The sequence below is a fragment of the Amblyraja radiata genome, chromosome 6 (assembly GCF_010909765.2).
Source record: "Amblyraja radiata isolate CabotCenter1 chromosome 6, sAmbRad1.1.pri, whole genome shotgun sequence".
NCBI classification, from domain to species: domain Eukaryota; kingdom Metazoa; phylum Chordata; class Chondrichthyes; order Rajiformes; family Rajidae; genus Amblyraja; species Amblyraja radiata.
The window spans coordinates 32,380,709-32,399,307 of record NC_045961.1 but is presented as its reverse complement, the minus strand read 5'-3'; the positions used below and the strand labels follow the sequence as shown (position 1 = coordinate 32,399,307).

At 42.2% G+C, this 18,599-nt stretch overlaps 1 protein-coding gene across 1 annotated transcript in view; it reads left to right on the top strand.

The window, feature by feature from the left end:
• tyr (tyrosinase) overlaps positions 1 to 15,615 on the top strand; it is a 47,165-nt gene extending 31,550 nt beyond the window's left edge. Inside the window, exons 4-5 of the mRNA XM_033022455.1 lie at positions 12,002 to 12,183; positions 15,099 to 15,615. Coding sequence (XP_032878346.1) covers positions 12,002 to 12,183; positions 15,099 to 15,316 — 400 coding nt within the window. The 3' untranslated portion in view covers positions 15,317 to 15,615. The remainder of the gene's footprint in view (positions 1 to 12,001; positions 12,184 to 15,098) is intronic.
• Positions 15,616 to 18,599: the final 2,984 nt, after the last annotated feature.

Genomic DNA, 18,599 nt, shown 5'->3' with positions numbered 1-18,599 from the left:
GTGCACCAAAATTAAACTGCTGAAGGATTTCAATGATACAGGCAGCATCTGAGGAGGGAAATGGACAGTTTACATTTAGGGTCAAGATCCTGCATCTGAACTGGATAAATTCTTCCAGCAGTGGCGAAATAGAAAATTGTTCAACTTATTTTTGGCTCCACTTCAGAACCCAAGGTCGCTCCAGCCTCGCTGAACACAAATGCTGCTTGTAATGCATATGTTTGAAGGCAGTGCTCCAAATCATGTCAACGTGTTCAGTGTAGCATAACAGACAATATGAGAGAATGTATGACTAAATAACTGCAGGACAAAGATCCTCCACTAACCTTCTCTCCCTGCACTACACCGCAATAATGAAAGTCCACAACAAGACTCAATAAAATGTAGCAACTGCCCATAAATTGGGAACATCAATGATGAAATTCAAGTTGGGCTGAAGGGCCTGTTTCCATGCTGTGTGACTCTACAACTATCTACAGTGTGCCGTCATGGCCTCTGTCTGTCCAAAGAAAAGATTGAAGATCATGCCCTCAAACCCAGCAATAAAACTCGCCTACCAGGCCGCAGTAATCTCAGTCTCCAATGTGCTCCTGAGATACGGATTACTATAACAGACTCTTCAGTGGGCTGGAGAAGTTCAGTACTATCACGGGAGGATTAAGTGAATCAATTCAATTAAGCCATTTAAGACTGAGGTGAGAAAAAAACGTTTTCACCCAGAGAGTTGTGAATTTGTGGAATTCCCTGCCACAGAGCGCAGTGGAGGCCAAATCACTGGATGGATTTAAGAGAGAGTTAGATAGAGCTCTAGGGGCTAGTGGAGTCAAGGGATATGGGGAGAAGGCAGGCACGGGTTATTGATTGGGGACGATCAGCCATGAATGGCGGTGCTGGCTCGAAGGGCTGAATGGCCTCCTCCTGCACCTATTTTCTAAGTTTTTATGTAATACGAGTTTCCTTTCACAGGCCAGCACCTCCAGCATTGAGGCCCTAGGTACAGTCAGACGCTCCAATGAGCAGGCCACTACATTTGCATGCGTGCCTGATGTCAGACTCCCGAAACATCCGTTCTGCTCTGAGTTCTATCACAGAGAAAGGCAGCAGGACAAAGAAACGTTTTGAGGATGTTATTAAAATCTGCTTAAAATAGATGCATCATTTAATTAATGATCAATTAATTAATTAATTAAGCAGCTCCATAGATGCTGCTGCACCCGCTGAGTTTCTCCAGCTTTTTTGTGTACCATCATTTAATTAACATGGGAATCCTTGGCCATTGACTGCTCAAAAAGAAGGAAAGGCATTTGGGGATGGCACTGAGATCCTTGAGTCTCTTTGTCCAGAATACCTGGAATATTGTTTTTCGTAGAGAGAGTTGTAGTTGATACAAGAGTTACTGCTTTCCTTAAACAGAGAGGGACAGTTCTTAATGGTGGAAAGGTCAGGAACCAGAAGACGTTGAATGAAGATGATTGGTAAAAGCAACAAAAGTGATAGGAGGAAAAATGTTCTTAAACTGTGGGGTTAAAACTCAGCCAAGAATAGAAGAGGCTGATGCAATAACGGTGTTCATTGGGAAGTTTAGTTTAGTTTATTATTATCACATATTTTTGTTGCATGTTATCCAGTCAATGGGAAGGCCAAACATGATTACAATCAAGCCGTCCACAGTGTACAGATCAGATAAAGGGTATATTATTTAGGGCAAAATAAAATCCAATAAAGGCCGATTAAAGATAGTTCTAAGATCAGCATAGTTAGTGTATGATATGCTGCTGTTGAAATAAAGATTTAAAAGATTGGTGGTATTATGCGGAGCCCGTTGGCTATTAAAGTTAGAAGGATTGCTTTTGCTTTTGCATGGACCCAATAGCTTCTCTCTGGGCTCTAACCTTTCTGCAATACTGTGATTATTTTTTTTTTAAATGTTGTGAATAAATTGGCTGGAGAGTTTGTACTTCAGAAGAACTTCACCGTCAAGATTGCATGTTGGATGCTATGAGATTGTGACGAGATCCTCGACACCCGTCGCAAAAAGCCGTAGACGAAGAAAAGTCTGAGATAACAGATAACAGATCCTGCCCTTGAGTTTGAGTGCATTTAACATTGTTGTCAAGCATTGGATCTGCAGCTCACATTGAATCCTTACGAGTGAAGTTCGTTGTATAATGTGTGCCCTCCAGCTTTCCCAGGGCACTGTCAGATTGCAGATTGATCCACAATTTAAATTCTTATGTAATTCAACACCACAACCCTCAGCCTTACCTTGATCCCCAAGCACCACACACCCACTGAAGGATGTTGCATCATTATAAAGTATTTTTCAGGTTTGTATTTCCTTCATAGAAACATAGAAAATAGGTGCAGGAGGAGGCCATTCGGCCCTTCTAGCCAGCACCGCCATTCATTATGATCATGGCTGATCGTCCCCTATCAATAACCCGTGCCTGCCTTCTCCCCATATCCCTTGACCACTAGCCCCTAGAACTCTGTCTAACTCTCTCTTAAATCCATCCAGTGATTTGGTCTCCACTGCCCTCTGTGGCAGGGAATTCCATAAATTCACAACTCTCTGGGTGAAAAAGTTTTTTCTCACCTCAGTCTTAAATGACCTCCCCTTTATTCTAAGACTGTGGCCCCTGGTTCTGGACTCGCCCAACATTAGAAACATTTTTCCTGCATCTAGCTTGTCCAGTCCTTTTATAATTTTATATGTTTCTATAAGATCCCCCCTTATCCTTCTAAACTCCAGTGAATACAAGCCTAGTGTTTTCAATCTTTCCTCATATGACAGTCCCGCCATCCCAGGGATCAATCTTGTGAACCTACGCTGCACTGCCTCAATCACAAGGATGTCCTTCCTCAAATTAGGAGAGCAAAATTGTACACAATACTCCAGATGTGGTCTCACCAGAGCCCTATACAACTGCAGAAGAATTCGCAAGATATACCTGCTGAATAACATTAACATTTCTTTAAATATCATTTTGCACTGATGAAGTACTTTCTAAGATCAATGTCGATCAGATTATAAAAACCTTGGAAAGATGTGACCAACCTATTGTATAAATAAGGATTTCCATAGCCCACTGGGGAGGTATCTATTCATCTCAGCCTTAAGTAGCTGACGGGTTATCGTGAGGACATGTCTCCTAGCTCAAGATTATCCACTTACTGTTCTCTCAGTGTCTAAACTCTGTTAGTCACTCACCAAACAAAAGATAGTGAACGTTAGATTGCTACTCTTGTCTGCTTCTTGCTGATTGTTCAGTCATTTATTCCATTTTGTTTTTATTACAAAGCTTCATGTTTCACAAGTTGCTTCAAAAAGATAGTACCATCAGTTTAGTCTGAGGGAAATTAAAGCCTTGTTGAACTAGGAGCTACAGACCATCATACGGTTTTGTTTCTGAGTTTAAATTGTAAAGAAGAGCTCATTTTTGCAGAGGTAAAACTCTCTAGAAATTAACTGGCTTTCTACATTACTGTCAAGTTGCAAATATTGGGAGGTAACGTGGAAAGCATAGATATTGTAGCATTTCTATTAGACCTGTAGGCAGCATTCTCAGATAGGAAGATAGCAATCCCTTGAGTAAACTCTGTTGAATGAAAGTGTAAATCAAACATAAAACTGCAGATGTTGGATAAAAATATCAAAACGTAATTGTTAGAAAAACAGCTAGTTCAGCGGCATCTGTGGAAAGACAAATACTCAATGTTTTGGGTATGTGTTTGACTGACTAAGGGCACAAAATAGTCATGAATGGTAGAACAAGCATAGGAGGTTAAATGCTTCTGTTTCCACATGCCTCCATTCATATGAAGCAGTCTTAAGCTTGCACGATTACTGATGATAGGTGAGGTTGTTGTAGTGGGGGTGGGATACAAATGGGCTTCACAGTGCACAAGTCACTCAGTTCCAACAGACGGGTGCAGTAAGATATTGGGTGACACAGTGATGCAGGCAGTCGAGCTGCCGCTTTACAGCGCCAGAGACCCGGATTCGATCCTGACCATGGCTGCTGTCTGTATGGAGTTTGTACATTCTTCCTGTGACCACGTAGGTTTTCTCCGGGTGCTCCGGTTTCCTCCACACTCCAAAGACATTGGCTTTGGTAAAATTGTAAATTGTCCCCAGTGTGTAGGATAGTATTAGTGTATGGGGTGATTGCTGGTTGGTGTGGACTCGTTGGGCTGATGGGCCTGTTTCCCACTGTATCTTTAATGTCTCAAATAAAGTATAATCAGGGAGACAAATGTTATCTCAACCTTTATTAACTGATGAAGGCCATCTTTACCACCATATCTACCTGTGCTGTCACTTTCAAGGAACTATGTACCTGCCCTCCTAGATCCATTTACTCTAAAACCTCCTCAGAGTCCTGCCATTAACTGTGAAGGTCCTGCCCTGGTTAGACTTTCCAAAATGCAACACTTCACATTTATTTGCATTAAACTTTTTTAAACATTCTTCTGCCCACTTGGCCAACTGATCAAGATTCTGCTGTCACCTTTGATACCTATCTTCGCTATTTACAATATCACCCACTTTAGTATCATTTGCATGTAACTTCTCATCCAAATCATTGATATAGATGACAACAGCAATGGGCCCAGCATCAAACCCTGAGGCACCCCTTTAGTCACAGGCTTCCAATCCGAAAAACAACTTTGCAACATCACCCTCTGCTTCCTTCCATGAAGCCAATTTTCTACCCCCAGTCAGTAAACCACAGTCCATGGTCTTAATTTGGCATCAAGAAGCTCGGATAAAATTGAAGACTGAGAACAGCAAGAGAAAGAGCTAGCGATTGGAATCATATTTCTCACAAAGGAAAATGGCTGTGCTTGTCGGAGGTCAATCATGCTTCAAGTGTTGCTCCCACACACCCACTGCCCTTGCAAACTCCTTCCCAATGAATACATACATCCTCATTCCTTCATTATTGCTGGGTCTAAATTCTGGAACACACTAACCAATACCATTGTGGAAGTACCTTCACCAAAAGGACTGGAGCAGTTCAAAAGGGTGGATCGCCTCATTGTCATGCAGGACATCACTGCACGAGTGCCCTGAGCAGGGTGGTAGATCCAACTATCTCCAGCTGCTTCAGCAATGATCCCTTACATCATTTTGGTCTCCTAATCTGAGGAAAGACATTCTTGCCATAGAGGGAGTACAGAGAAGGTTCACCAGACTGATTCCTGTGATGGCAGGACTTTCATATGAAGAAAGACTGGATAGACTTGGCTTGTACTCGCTAGAATTTAGAAGATTGTGGGGGGATCTTATAGAAACTTACAAAACTCTTAAGGGGTTGGACAGGCTAGATGCAGGAAGATTATTCCCGATGTTGGGGAAGTCCAGAACTAGGGGTCACAGTTTAAGGATAAGATGGAAGTCTTTTAGGACCGAGATGAGAAACTCATTTTTTACACAGAGAGTGGTGAATCTGTGGAATTCTCTGCCACAGAAGGTAGTTGAGGCCAGTTCATTGGCTATATTTAAGAGGGAGTTAGATGTGGCCCTTGTGGCTAAAGGGATATGGAGAGAAGGCAGGGATGGGATACTGAGTTGGATGATCAGCCATGATCATATTGAATGGCGGTGCAGGCTCGAAGGGCCGAATGGCCTACTCCTGCACCTATTTTCTATGTTTTCTATGTCTATTATGTCTTCAGAGATTGAGAAGTTCGTTGATGATTTCACAATGTTCAATTCTGTTCATAATTTCTCAGCATCTTATCCAAGGTAAGGAATGAAATGTTTTGGGTGACAGATCAATCAAGGTAACTGCTTTGTCCTGAGTGCTGGTGGCTACACTCATTCAGCCAATGAGATTGATGGACTATCCACAACACGTCTTAACATTCCCATCGCTGAATATCCACCATAAACATCCTGGGTTTACCAGCAACTCAATCGAACCAGCCACAAACATTCTGTGACATCAAAAAGTCAAATGCTGTGTTTTCTGTGTTGAGTGACCCATCTCCCTCAACCAAAGCTACAAGTCAGGATCTAAACTTCAGCATCAATCTCATGGACTGAATGAGTGGAGCGACCAGCACTCGGGATTAGTTTCACACCATCAGGACAAAGCAGTTACCTTGATTGATCTGTCCCCCAAAACATTTCACTCCTTCCTCCTCTGTGGCACAAAGGCTACTCATTTACACAATATACTGCAGTTATTCATGTGTTGCTCTCACACACCCACTGCCCTTGGGAACTCCTTCCCAATGAATGAACATATCACAATTTCTTCATTATTGCTGGATCTAATTTATGGAACATTGTAACCAACACCACTGTGGAAGGAAAACACATAGAAACATAGAAAATAGGTGCAGGGGTAGGCCGTTCGGCCCTTCGTGCCAGCACCGTCATTCAAAATGATCATGGCTGATCATCCAAAATCAGTACCCTGTTTCTGTTTTTTCCCCATTCCCTTTATTCTGTTAGCGCTAAGAGCTAAATCCAACTGTCTCTTGAAAATCTCCAGTGAATTGGCCTCCACTGCCTTCTGTGGCAGAGAATTCCACAGATTCACACCTATGGGTGAAAAGGTTTTCCTTATCTCAGTCCTAAATGGCCTACCCTTATTCGTAAACTGTGACCCCTGGTTCTGAACTCCCCCAACATGGGGAACATTTTTCCTGCATCTAGCCTGTCCAATCCCTTAAGAATTATATATGTTTCTATAAGATATCCTCTCATCCTTCTAAATTCCATTGAATACAAGCCCAGTCGACCCATTCTTTCCTCATATGTCAGTTCGCCATCCCAGGAATTAACCTGGTGAATTTATGGTGCACTCCCTCAATAGCAAGAATGTCCTTCCTCAAATTAGGAGACCAAAACTGCACATGATTCTCCAGGTGTGGTCTAAACAGGGCCCTGTACAACTACAGTAGGACCTCCTTGCTCCTAAACTCAAATCTTCTCGCAATGAAGGCCAACATGCCATTAGCTTTCTTCACTGCCTGCTGTATCTGCTTGCTTACTTTCTGTGACTGATGTACAAGTACACCCAGGTCTCGTTTCACCTCCCCTTTTCCTAATCTGACACCATTCAGATAATAATCTGCCTTCCTGTTCTTGTCACCAAAGTGGATAACCTCACATTTATACACATTATACAGCATCTGCCATGCATCTGTCCACTCACCCAACCTATCCAAGTCGCACTGCAGCCTCATAGCACCCTCCTCGCAGCTCACACTGCCACCCAGCTTTATGTCATTCGCAAACTTGGAGATGTTACATTTAATTCCCTCATCTAAATCGTTAATATATATTGTAAATAACTGGGGTCCCAGCACCGAGCCTTGCGGCACCCCACTAGTCGCTGCCTCCATTCTGAAAAGGACCCGTTAATTCCAACTCTTTGCTTCCTGTCTGCCAACCAGTTCTCTATTCATGTCAATAACCTACTCCCAATACATGTGCTTTAATTTTGCACACTAATCTCTTGTGTGGGAACGTGTCAAAGGCTTTTTGAAAGTCCAGATACACCACATCCACTGGCTCTCTCTCATCCATTCTACTTGTTACATCCTCAAAAAATTCCAGAAGATTAGTCAAGCATGATTTTCCCTTCATAAATTCATGCTGACTTTGACCGATCCTGTCACTGCTTTCCAAATACACTGCTATAAGATCTTTAATATTCGACTTAAATATCTTCCCCACTACCATTAACCCCACTGGTCCTAAAATTCCCCGTTTTCTCTCCTCTTTCTTAAAAAGTGAAGTTACATTGGCTCCCCTCCAGTCCACAGGAACTGATCCAGATTAGAGAGAACATTGGAAAATGATCCCCAATGCATCCACAATGTTTAGGGCCTGGAGCAGTTCAAAGGGGGGCTTGCCATGTTCTCATGGGTATTTAGGAATAGACCATAAATGCTGGCACATTGTCTAGGTATGTTGCAAAGCCTACCTGAAGCGTCTTTGAAAATCTGCCGCTGCGGGTGTGCGCGATTTTGGCGCCGTTTAGAGGGGGCGGGTTTAAAACGCGATTTTCTCTAGGCTGTTCAAATCGAAGATGTTCAGCCTAGTTAATTATTAACGAAAAATCGCTGGAAGACCCCGTCGCAAAAGCTATTATTAGGTTTAAAGGCCTTGAATAATAGTTATAGTAGTTTAAAAATCAATCTCTAAACCCGCGACAGCCAGCAACCGCAGGGTCTCATAAAGCAAATAGCAGAAGTTAGGTTGTATATTTTTACATTAAAAAGGGCTTCTAAAGATCCCTTTATACAAAGTTTAATATTGCGAGTAGCTCAATTTGGGTCCATTATATCGCGCAGTATTTTTCTGGGCATTTGAGGCACAAATCTACCGCAATGTGAACGTTCTAAACCAGCGCGTTCCACAGGGACCCACTGGAAAGCTGATTTAAATGGGCATTTATTTACAGCAATTGAACACTGAATTCCTTCCATTTGGCCTATAAATTAATGTAAATGAGATTTAAAAATCATGTTTTATTGTGAATTATTTGTGAATATTATTTGGACATTTAGGCTATTTAAAAATGTTAATCATTTATTAAGAAATGGATAGATGTTTAGATCTAGTAATTGAAGTCTGAAATTAGCTACAATTAGGTAACTAACTAATTATATGCTTTAATTTCAGGTCATCCAAGTAAGATTATTTTATATTTGTTTCAGAATGCTTCAATCTATGATAACTGAAAATTTCATTCAGTTCTCTTAATTTTTAAGAAAGTTATGGGCTTTTGACTGTTCACGATCACAACTTTTTTGTTATGTCCATAGAAAATCAATAGGGAACAAGATGCTCATTTCCGAGTATGAAAATGGCCATAACTTTTTAAATACCTGAGATATGAAAGTGAATTAGGTGTCAAATTAAACTTATTTTTATGCTTTATCTGATGGGATAAATTACAGACTTGATTTTTAAAATCTCAAAATTTTGTAACATTGCTACATTGTGAAAAATAAAGAAGTAAAAATGTGGGTGAGTCAGGCTAAAATAAAGCAGCAGTGGAGTATGGCGGCGCCTAACGGCAGCGGCTCGACTGCAGTCCGTCTGTCTTTTAAAAAATGTTGTCTTGTTAAATGTATGTTTTGATTCTAGTTTTTATTATTTTTTAGCTGTGTATATGTGAGGGGTGGGGGGTGCCGTTTAATCTCTTCCCTGTATTGGGACCCGACCTTTTCCCTGTCGGGTCTCCGATTTCGTTGGGCGTAACATCGTGGAGCCGGAGGCAGCCTCCGGCCAGAACCAACCTGAGGGCTCCAGTCGCGGAGCCTGCGGACTCGCCATCGCGGAGCTGTCTGACATCGGAACGGGAAGAGCTGTGATGGCGCGCGGCTGTGACCCGACCGGAGCTTCGGAGGCTCCGGCCACAGGCCCGGTGGACAGGAACATCAGGAGCTCACAGGTCCCTGGTGGGAGACCGCTTTTCGGAGATCCCGCAACGGCAACTTCTCCCGCCGGAATCGCGGGGTTTAAAGGACTCGGAGCAGGGCCTAACATCGCCCGGCGTGGCTTAAACGCCGTTGCAGTTGGACTGCTGGACCGCGGGAGAAGAACAAAGGGAAGAGATAAGATTTTTGCCTTCCATCACAGTGTTGGAGATTCACTGTGATGGATGTTTGTGTATATTGTGTTAAGAGTGGGTCTTGGATTTTTTTGTAATGTTAAGACTGTAGAAATGCAATTTCGTTGAAACCAAGCTGTTTGAATGATAATAAAAGGCATTTTATTCTTCTTCTATTCTATTCTTAGCTAAACTGCAGTTAATGGGAATCAATGGTAAACCGTCCACTGGTTGGAATCATCCTTAACACAAAGGAAGATGTTTCTGGCAGTTGGAGGTCAATTTCATCAACCATAAAGTCATAGAGTGATACAGTGTGGAAATAGGCCCTTCAGCCCTACTTCCCACACCGCCAACATGTCCGATCTACACTAGTCCCACCTGCCTGCGCTTAGCCCATATACCTCCAAACCTATCCTATCCATGTACCTGTCTAACTGTTAAACATTGGGGTAAACCCTGCCTCAACAGCTCCTCTATCAGCTTGTTCCATACACTCATCACTCTTTGTGTGAAAAGGTTACCGCTCAGATTCCAATTATATCTTTTCCCCTTCGCATTAAGGTGCCATGGGACATCTCTGCAGGAGTTCCTCAGGGTAGTGATGTCCAAAGTCCAATCATTTTTAGCTGCATATCAATGACCTTCCTTCAGAAGTAGGAATGCTTGCTGATGATTGCATGATGTTCAGTACCCCATTCAGGACTCCCCGGACAGTGAAGCAGTCCCCAGCAGAAATACATCAAGAACTGGATAACATCCAGTCCTGGGCTGACAGGTTGCAACTTCAATACGCGCCACACCAGTGTCAGTCAATGACGATATCCAGCAAGAGAAAATCCAGCAATCGCCCCTGATATTCAATGGCATCACCATCACTGAATCCCCCACTACCACTATCCTGAAGAATTACTATTGACCAGTATTTGAAGTGAAGTAGCCACATTCACAATGCGGCTGCAAGAGCAGCGAAAGGCTAAGAATCCTGCCGTGAGTAATTCCCTTGCTAACTCCTCAAAGTCCACCCACCATCTACAAGGCTCAAGTCAGGAATGTGATGGAAAACTTCACTTACCTGGATGAGTGCAGATTTAACAACATTTAAGAAGCTCAGTACTGCACAACACCTAGTAGCCTGCTTGATAGGCACCCCATCCACAACCGTTTACTCACTCCACCATCAACGCACAGTAGCGGCAATATGTATTCCCTATTGTTACATATTGCACCAATGCATTGTACCATTGAGTATGCGTGTCCTGTTTGGGAGAGATCATCCCATGCCAAGAAATTAGACCCAGCGTTGAATAACACCTGCCGCTCAATCACTGGCTGCTTGAAGCCCACCAACATAAACAACCTGCACCTCCTCGCTGGCATTGCCCCTGCTGATGTGAGACGGGAAGTCGCCAGCCGAGTAGAGATGACCAAGGCCACCAGTGATGAACGCCACCTCCTCTATGGACGTGTACCCCCGGCCCAACGGCTGAAGTCCAGGAGAAGCTTTCTCAGCCATGTCCAGCCCCTAATAACATCACGGGAAGAAACCAGACTCCAACTATGGACAAAAAGGCTTGAGGACGACCCCCCTCCTACTGACATGGGTATCCCTCCTTCTGAAGCCCTCCCTCCGGGCTCAGAAGCACCATGGGTCCAGTGGAAGACGCTCAACCGCCTGAGAACAGGAACAGGGCGATCAAAAGCTGCCATGGCCAGATGGGGCTATGAAACTGGCCAAACCACCTGTGAATGTGGAGAAGAGGACCATACAATGCAGCACTGCCTTGTCTGCCCCCTACTACCCAACCAGTGCAGCTCAAAGGATCTTGCAGTGTTCAACAAAAACGCAAAGGACTGTGTAAAGGAATGGGAAACTGTCATATAGTCAACCAGCTTCAAAGACTCGAAAAGAAGAAGAATTGTACCATTGCATCCAAATCTTAACACTTCCAACAATGCAGCGTAGCTATAGGACACATGTTCTATTCTCAACCGAAGATAGACGCAAAATGCTGGAGTAACTCAGCGGGATAGGCAGCATCTCTGGAGAGAAGGAATGGGTGATGTTTCAGGTCGAGACCCTTCTTCAGATTCGAAACATCGCTCATTCCTTCTCTTCAGAGATGCTGCCTGTCCCGCTAAGTTACTCCAGCATTTTGTGTTTATCTTCGGTTTAAACCAGCATCTGCAGTTCCTTCTTACACTCTATTCTCAACCACAGGCTTTGAACCAATTGTCATATGTCATAGCTGCATATTACATAGCTGCATATTACATAGCTGAGGTAAGAAGGGGTGAATGTACTAGAGGGGTCGAGATGGCCTGTTTCCGTGCTGTAATTGTTATATGGAATGTGATTGTAAGCCATTTAATCCTCAGATGTCAGAATCCTAACAGTTTTATTTTTTTGCCAACTGCAGCATCTATGAACAATGGCTACGGAGACACGAGCCTCTTCAGACGAGTTTCCCAGAGGCTAATTCACCCATTGGCCACAACCGTGATGACTACATGGTGCCTTTCATTCCACTCTACAGAAATGTTGAATTCTTTGTTTCATCGAGAAACCTTGGATATGATTATGATTATATGATTATATCAGGTAAAATACATTGCTCCTCAAATGGTGTTTTGCATCATTTAAACAATACTTTATGTGAAGTCAAATATATGAAGTCACATTGCAAAGTGTGAGGTTAACCATTGGAAGGAAAAATGAAATTGCAGGACATTATTTAAAGCAAATTACATATTGTTGCTCTGTAAGATACGACGGCACAGTGGTAGAGTTGTTGCCTCACAGCACCAGAGACCCAGGTTCGATCCCGGCTACGGGTGCCGTCTTAACGTCTTTACAGAGTTTGTACATTCTCCATGTAACTGCATGGGTTTTCTCCAGGTGCTCCAATTCCTCCCACATTCCAAAGATGTGCAGGTTTGTAGGTTAATTGGCTTCTGTAAATTGTCCCTTATGTGTCGGATAGTGCTAGTATATGGGGTGATCTCTGGTCAGTGCGGGGCTGCAAGGGCCTGTTTCCAGTCCTGACCTTCTTCATCTGGGGAGTTGGCTCAAGGAACCTCAGGGCTTAGTTCAGCCTCTGAGATTTTTTTGGATGCAGCAAATTCTCACAGAGCAACAAGATAAGGGACCAGATGTTTTACATTAAGTATTAATCACAACAAAAATATTGACCAGAAAAGCAGGAAATATGCCTCCATCCATCCCGGTAAATAAGAATGCGCGTTCTCTGAGATAAAAGAGATGACTCAGTTGCTCAGTTTAACATCTCAACTGAATAACACCCAGCCGAGAATTCCCTCAGCATTGTGTTGATGTAATGCTGTCAGAAGTTACAGTGGGATATTGATCAACTGCAGAAATGGGCAGATAAATGACAGATGATTTAATCCAAACAAATGTAAAGTGTTGCACTTTGGGAGGTTGAATGTAGAGTCCAGTTAATGGCAGGACCCTTAACAGCATAGATGTGCAGAGGGATCTTGGAGAGCAAGTTCATAGGTCACTGAAGGTGGCAGGACAAGTAGATAGAGTAGTAAAGAAGGAGTATGGTAAGCTTGCCTTCTTTGCTGAGGGCATTGAATGTAAGAGTCACAATGCAGCTGTAGGACTTTGGTTAGGCCACATTTGGAATATTGTGTACAGTTCTGGTCACCCTGTTACAGGAAAGGTGTGGAGGCTATTGAGAGGGTGCAGAGGAGATTTACCATAATGCTGCCTGAATAAGAGGTGAATAAAACCCAGGCAGTCACAGGGAGAACGTGCAAACTCCATACAGACAGCACCGGTAGTCAGGATCTAGCCCGGGTCTCTGGCATTATAAGGCAGCAACTCTACCATTGCGCCACTGTGTCCTTTTCACTTAAAAGTGAATTTAATCCAAGTTCTCCGAATAAGTCATTAATGATAATCCTGCCCACCTGTGCACAAAATACAACATGGAGGGTGAATAACAACAGAAAGGAGCTGGTCAGACTTGCCAATGGGTTTGGCTCCAGCTGTAAATGGACAAGAGCACTCCAAAACTTTGGAAAAGTTTAACATTAACTAGTCATGTTTTTCATGGGAGCTCATTACACAGGTTGAGTTTCAAGAGCAAAGCTATAGATAGAATTGTAATTTTGCTACCTACCTACAATATCAATTCACTTGATTTTTTTACATTTCTGGGAAGAAGAGGGCAGAAGGTCCTGAAAGAATAAAACATTGTGTAATACTTCTTGACACATTTCTAAACCAAGCTTAATATATATACTTAATAAAGTAATATACATTAAAGCTGATTTGCACACAAAGCCATCTGAAAGTTTGCATTAACCTGCATTCATCTCAAAACTGAGCTTCATAAATCAGAGATGTGCTATTAACATAGGTGGGCTCAATAGAAACCTATCTTTCATTAGTGCTTCAGTTTCTAAACAAAGAATATATGCTCTTGCATCATTTAGGTTTACATATGTACATACATATTTAAACCTATATGATATTACTGCATCAAGTGAATCTGCTTTGACTGAAATATATCTCCTTGCTTTATCGATTAAGTTAGCATTGTCACAGTCGCAAAGCTGTGCTGAACATTATGTCCTCTGGCAGAAACTAGTTTCACTTGAGTGGAACAGTCATGTTTGTTCATTCTTTTTAAGTAGCCATATTGACCTAAAATGGAACACCAAAAGATATGTCTTACATATTTCTTTGAGTCAGATGTTTTGCATTTATTCAGTAATGCAGACAATTTCTTGTCCCCTCTCAGCTTCGAAGCATGCAACTCTGAGCAACTTGGTTGAGGAAAGTGGCCATACATTCTTCTCAATGTAGCGCATGATCTGCTTGCATAGAATAGCTGCAGTCATAAATTGTTAACAAGGTTCACAAACCGATTGGCCTCTCAATAGATATGTTCTTTTGTCACACTGAAATTAGCCCACAACCAATTTCTATCTCTTTCAATCTACATGTTTCCTTGCATCTTGGTCAGTGTGGTTACGCTACAGTTCTCAAGTAAATAGTTTTTTAAAAAGTTCAAAACACTTTTTGAACTATAATCGTTTGGACAATTAAAGGAAGAGGAAGTAAATGCTTGATTATCACATTGTGATTTCAGAGTTTTCTAAAGTTATTTATGTAGCTCAAACATTAAACATTCACTGTCAGTGTGTCAGCCAATTTGTTCAAGATTTAACTCTATTCTCAATCCATACCAGATGCAATTCTTGCCCTCCTTCCTCATATACACCAGAACCCATAAAGTAACACAAGACTATTTAAAGAAAAAAGATTTTGATAAAATGCTTTAAGAGCAAAATCATAAGTTCATAAATGTGTTCTGAGTGTTCAGCATATTGATATATCTATCTCTTGCCTCTTGAGTAATAAATCAGTATATGTTCCTAAGTTTTGAAGTCAATGGAAATATGAGACTTTATCTTTTTATCTTTATCTTTTATCTATATTTTTCTATTTATTAATTTTATTTTAAACCTTGTATATTTCAGTACCACCCTCAGTTATAGAAATTATGTCCTCCTACTTTCAAGAAGCCAGGCAAATTTGGCCTTGGCTGTTAAGTGCTGGAGTGATTGGATGTTTGATGACTACACTGTTAAACTGCATCATTGTTCAGAATTGTAAGAAGAAGGAGATGGCCACCGGTGAAGAGAGGCAGCCTCTGCTTGACGAGATCCAGGGTAAAACCTATCAAACATCCATATAAATTGTCTGTTCAATACATAAATAATGGTGCTAATAAAATTGCAAATGATTTGTGAAATGACTATCACACTCTACCTGATGCCATCAAATTGTTTCATTATCATCCACTAATTCTATCAAAGTTAAATTCTAGATACTGACTATACCTAACATTGAGAAACCACAAGGAGTTACTCACTAGTGTATCTCTTACTATTGGCTTTTTTCTCTCTATGTTTAACTTCAGAGCAGCACTCTAATGCCGTAGGAATTGCAGATGCTTGTTTGAACCGAAGATGAACACTAAATACTGGAGTTACTCAGCGGGACAGGCAGCATCTCTGGACTTTAAGTCTGAAGAACGGTCTCGACCAGAAACGTCACCCCAGATTCAGATTCAATTTTAATTGTCATTGTCAGTGTACAGTGTACAGTACAGAGACAACGAAATGCATTTTCCATTCATTCTCTCCAGAGATGCTGCCTTATCCCGCTGAGTTACTCCAGCATTTTGTGTCTATCCTCAGAACTCTATTGTGTTTATTATTCACTGCAAATAAATAAAAGTGCCATGTTTTAGGTGCCATATATTTTTAGCTTAGTAAAAAGATAACATTGTATTCTGCATTGAAAACCTAGTATCCGTGTTAGTTTTATGAATTTAAATCGTTTTTGAAAATGCAGATATGAGGAAGAAATTTTGTAACAATGACTGTTCCTTACTTTGGCTTATATGAAATGTACCAAGTAAAGCCTTTGACACTGGGGCATATTATAATTCAATATCATTTTGGAAAAATACTTTTATTAAATTATTTTATATTCTGTCAGAATGGTTGAAAATTTAATATTTCAATTTTTAGTTCCTATTTGCAACTACGTACTTCATGGCTTGTGCCCACAATTTTCCCCGAAAATACCTCTCCTGGAAAATATAATTGATTTCTCAAGGTATTCAAATTTTACTTCGGAGTCACGTGAGTGACTACGTGAAGAACCCCGCCACGACGCATGCGTGCCATATCGCTTCACGCTTGCGAAACGACAGGCGGGGTGGAGCGTCCCCCGCAGCGGTAAGTTTGAAACCGCGACCTGCAGGTAAGAAATTTACTCTGCGGTAGTTTTTGTCCCCGCGCTGTTTTTACACAGGGGGGGAAGCTGGACAAAATAGTGTCCACAAGTGCTGCGAGTAAAGCTGGCTGGGGAGGACCGCCAAGTTGCGGGAGCCAGCAGCAGCTGAAGGCACAAGCCCCGTAAGGGATCAGCTGTGCCGACTTTTGGTCCCGCGTCGGCCAGAACACCACGGCCGGGCAGGAGACTATTCAAATGGGGCCGTCGACTTTTTGGACAAGTCAAAAACGGCAGGAGACGGGGTGGAACTACGTTCCCCCGTAGCGACAATTTTAACTTGTGGGGGAGTGGGCTGACCTGGAAGAGGGGTCCGCAGAAGGAAAGACAAGTGTGCAAGGGGTGCAGGAACAAGAGAACCTACTGGACTAATAAAATGGACTCCAACAAACACTACAGCCAAAGACAGCACCCCTACGCACCCACCAGCAGAACTGGTGAAAGCTCGAAGGCCCGGTATTCAAAACATGAGTCTTTATAGGCCATGGCCCAGGCCGGCCTTCTTGGAAGATGCGGGGACCTCCAACGCCAACCAAACCGAAAATCCAGACACCAGCGCAACAACAGCAGCGAAGAACCTACAAAAAGAAGTAAACCTGCCACTGGTAACTATGGAGGTAGGTGGGTCTGGTTCCCTACAAAATACAGGGAGCATGGAGGTTGGGGGGAGACTACACTCTTTTCTGAATGCATGGAGCATGTTAACAACCGATACTTACATCTTAAGCAGTATCCAGGGATATACAATAGAGTTTATACACAAGTACGGCCCTCCAGTTCAACATATACCGAACCGAATGTTCGTGCCTTCTGATAAAGAAAAATCTAAAGCGCAAGCTGAACTGGAGCGGCTTTACATAAAAGGTGTAATTGAGAAAACTCAACACGAACCATTAGAATTCGTGTCCAATATATTTATCAAAAACCAAAAAGATGGTGGTTGTCGCATCACCATAGATCTGACATAGACCTTTGTTACTGCTAAACAATTAATTTCCAAAGGTTACTTCATGGCCAGCATCGATTTAAAAGATGCTTACTATTCAGTGCCTATACGAGGTGACCACAGATGTTACTTAAAATTCAACTGGATGGGCAACTCTGGCAGCATAAAGCACTGCCAAATGGGCCATCAGCCCCAGGCTGTTCACAAAAATTTTGAAACCAGCCCTAGCGTTTCTACGGAAACGTAAACACATGGTCATGGCATATTTAGATGACATACTCATTGTGGGCAAAACTTTGGAATTGGCCAAACAAACTGTAACAGCCACAAAACAGTTATTTGAAAAGCTGGGATTTATTATCCATCCAGTTAAATCTAAACTAACGCCTTCCACTACTATGGACTATTTGGGGGTTTCACCATTGACTCAGTTCACATGTCGGTGACTCTGCCTAAGGGAAAGGCTAGAGATTTAATAGAGGCTTGCATAACCTCATTGACATCAGCAAACCATCCATCAGATTGGTAGCAAAAGTAATTGCCAAATGGTGGCTGCCTTTCCAGCCACACAATTTAGACCTCTACATTACCAAAACTTACAGAGAGCAAAAATACAAGCACTCTAAATTAATGCAGGTCACTTTGACAGACCTATGAAACTACCAATCAAGCTAAAAAGGAATAAAATGGTGGATAGATAACATCTGGCTTTGTTCCAATCCAATCATTGTCAGTAACCTTTCCATGGTACTACAAACTGATGCCAGTGCACTTGGGTGGGGAGCCACCAATACCATCACCAGCTGTGGAGGTAGATGGACTGCTCAGGAGGCATCATTATTACTCACACTGGGCATAAACTACCTGGAAATGTTGGGTGCATTCCATGGCCTAAAGTCATATTGTACTGGATCATATCACCAGCATGTTAGACTACAGATGGACAATACCACCATGGTAGCATACATTAACCACATGGGTGGAAACAAATCGACATCATGTGACAATCTGGCTAATACAATTTGGCAATGGTGTATCCAGAGAGATATTTGGATATCAGCCACTTACCTACCAGGAAGACTAAATTTAGTGGCAGACACTAGGTCACGAAAATTTAATGAAAACACCGAATGGATGTTGAATAAAAAAGTATTTGCTGATATTACAGCAAAATATGGTACACCAGATATCGATCTATTCGCATCCAGACTTAACCACCAGTTATCAAATT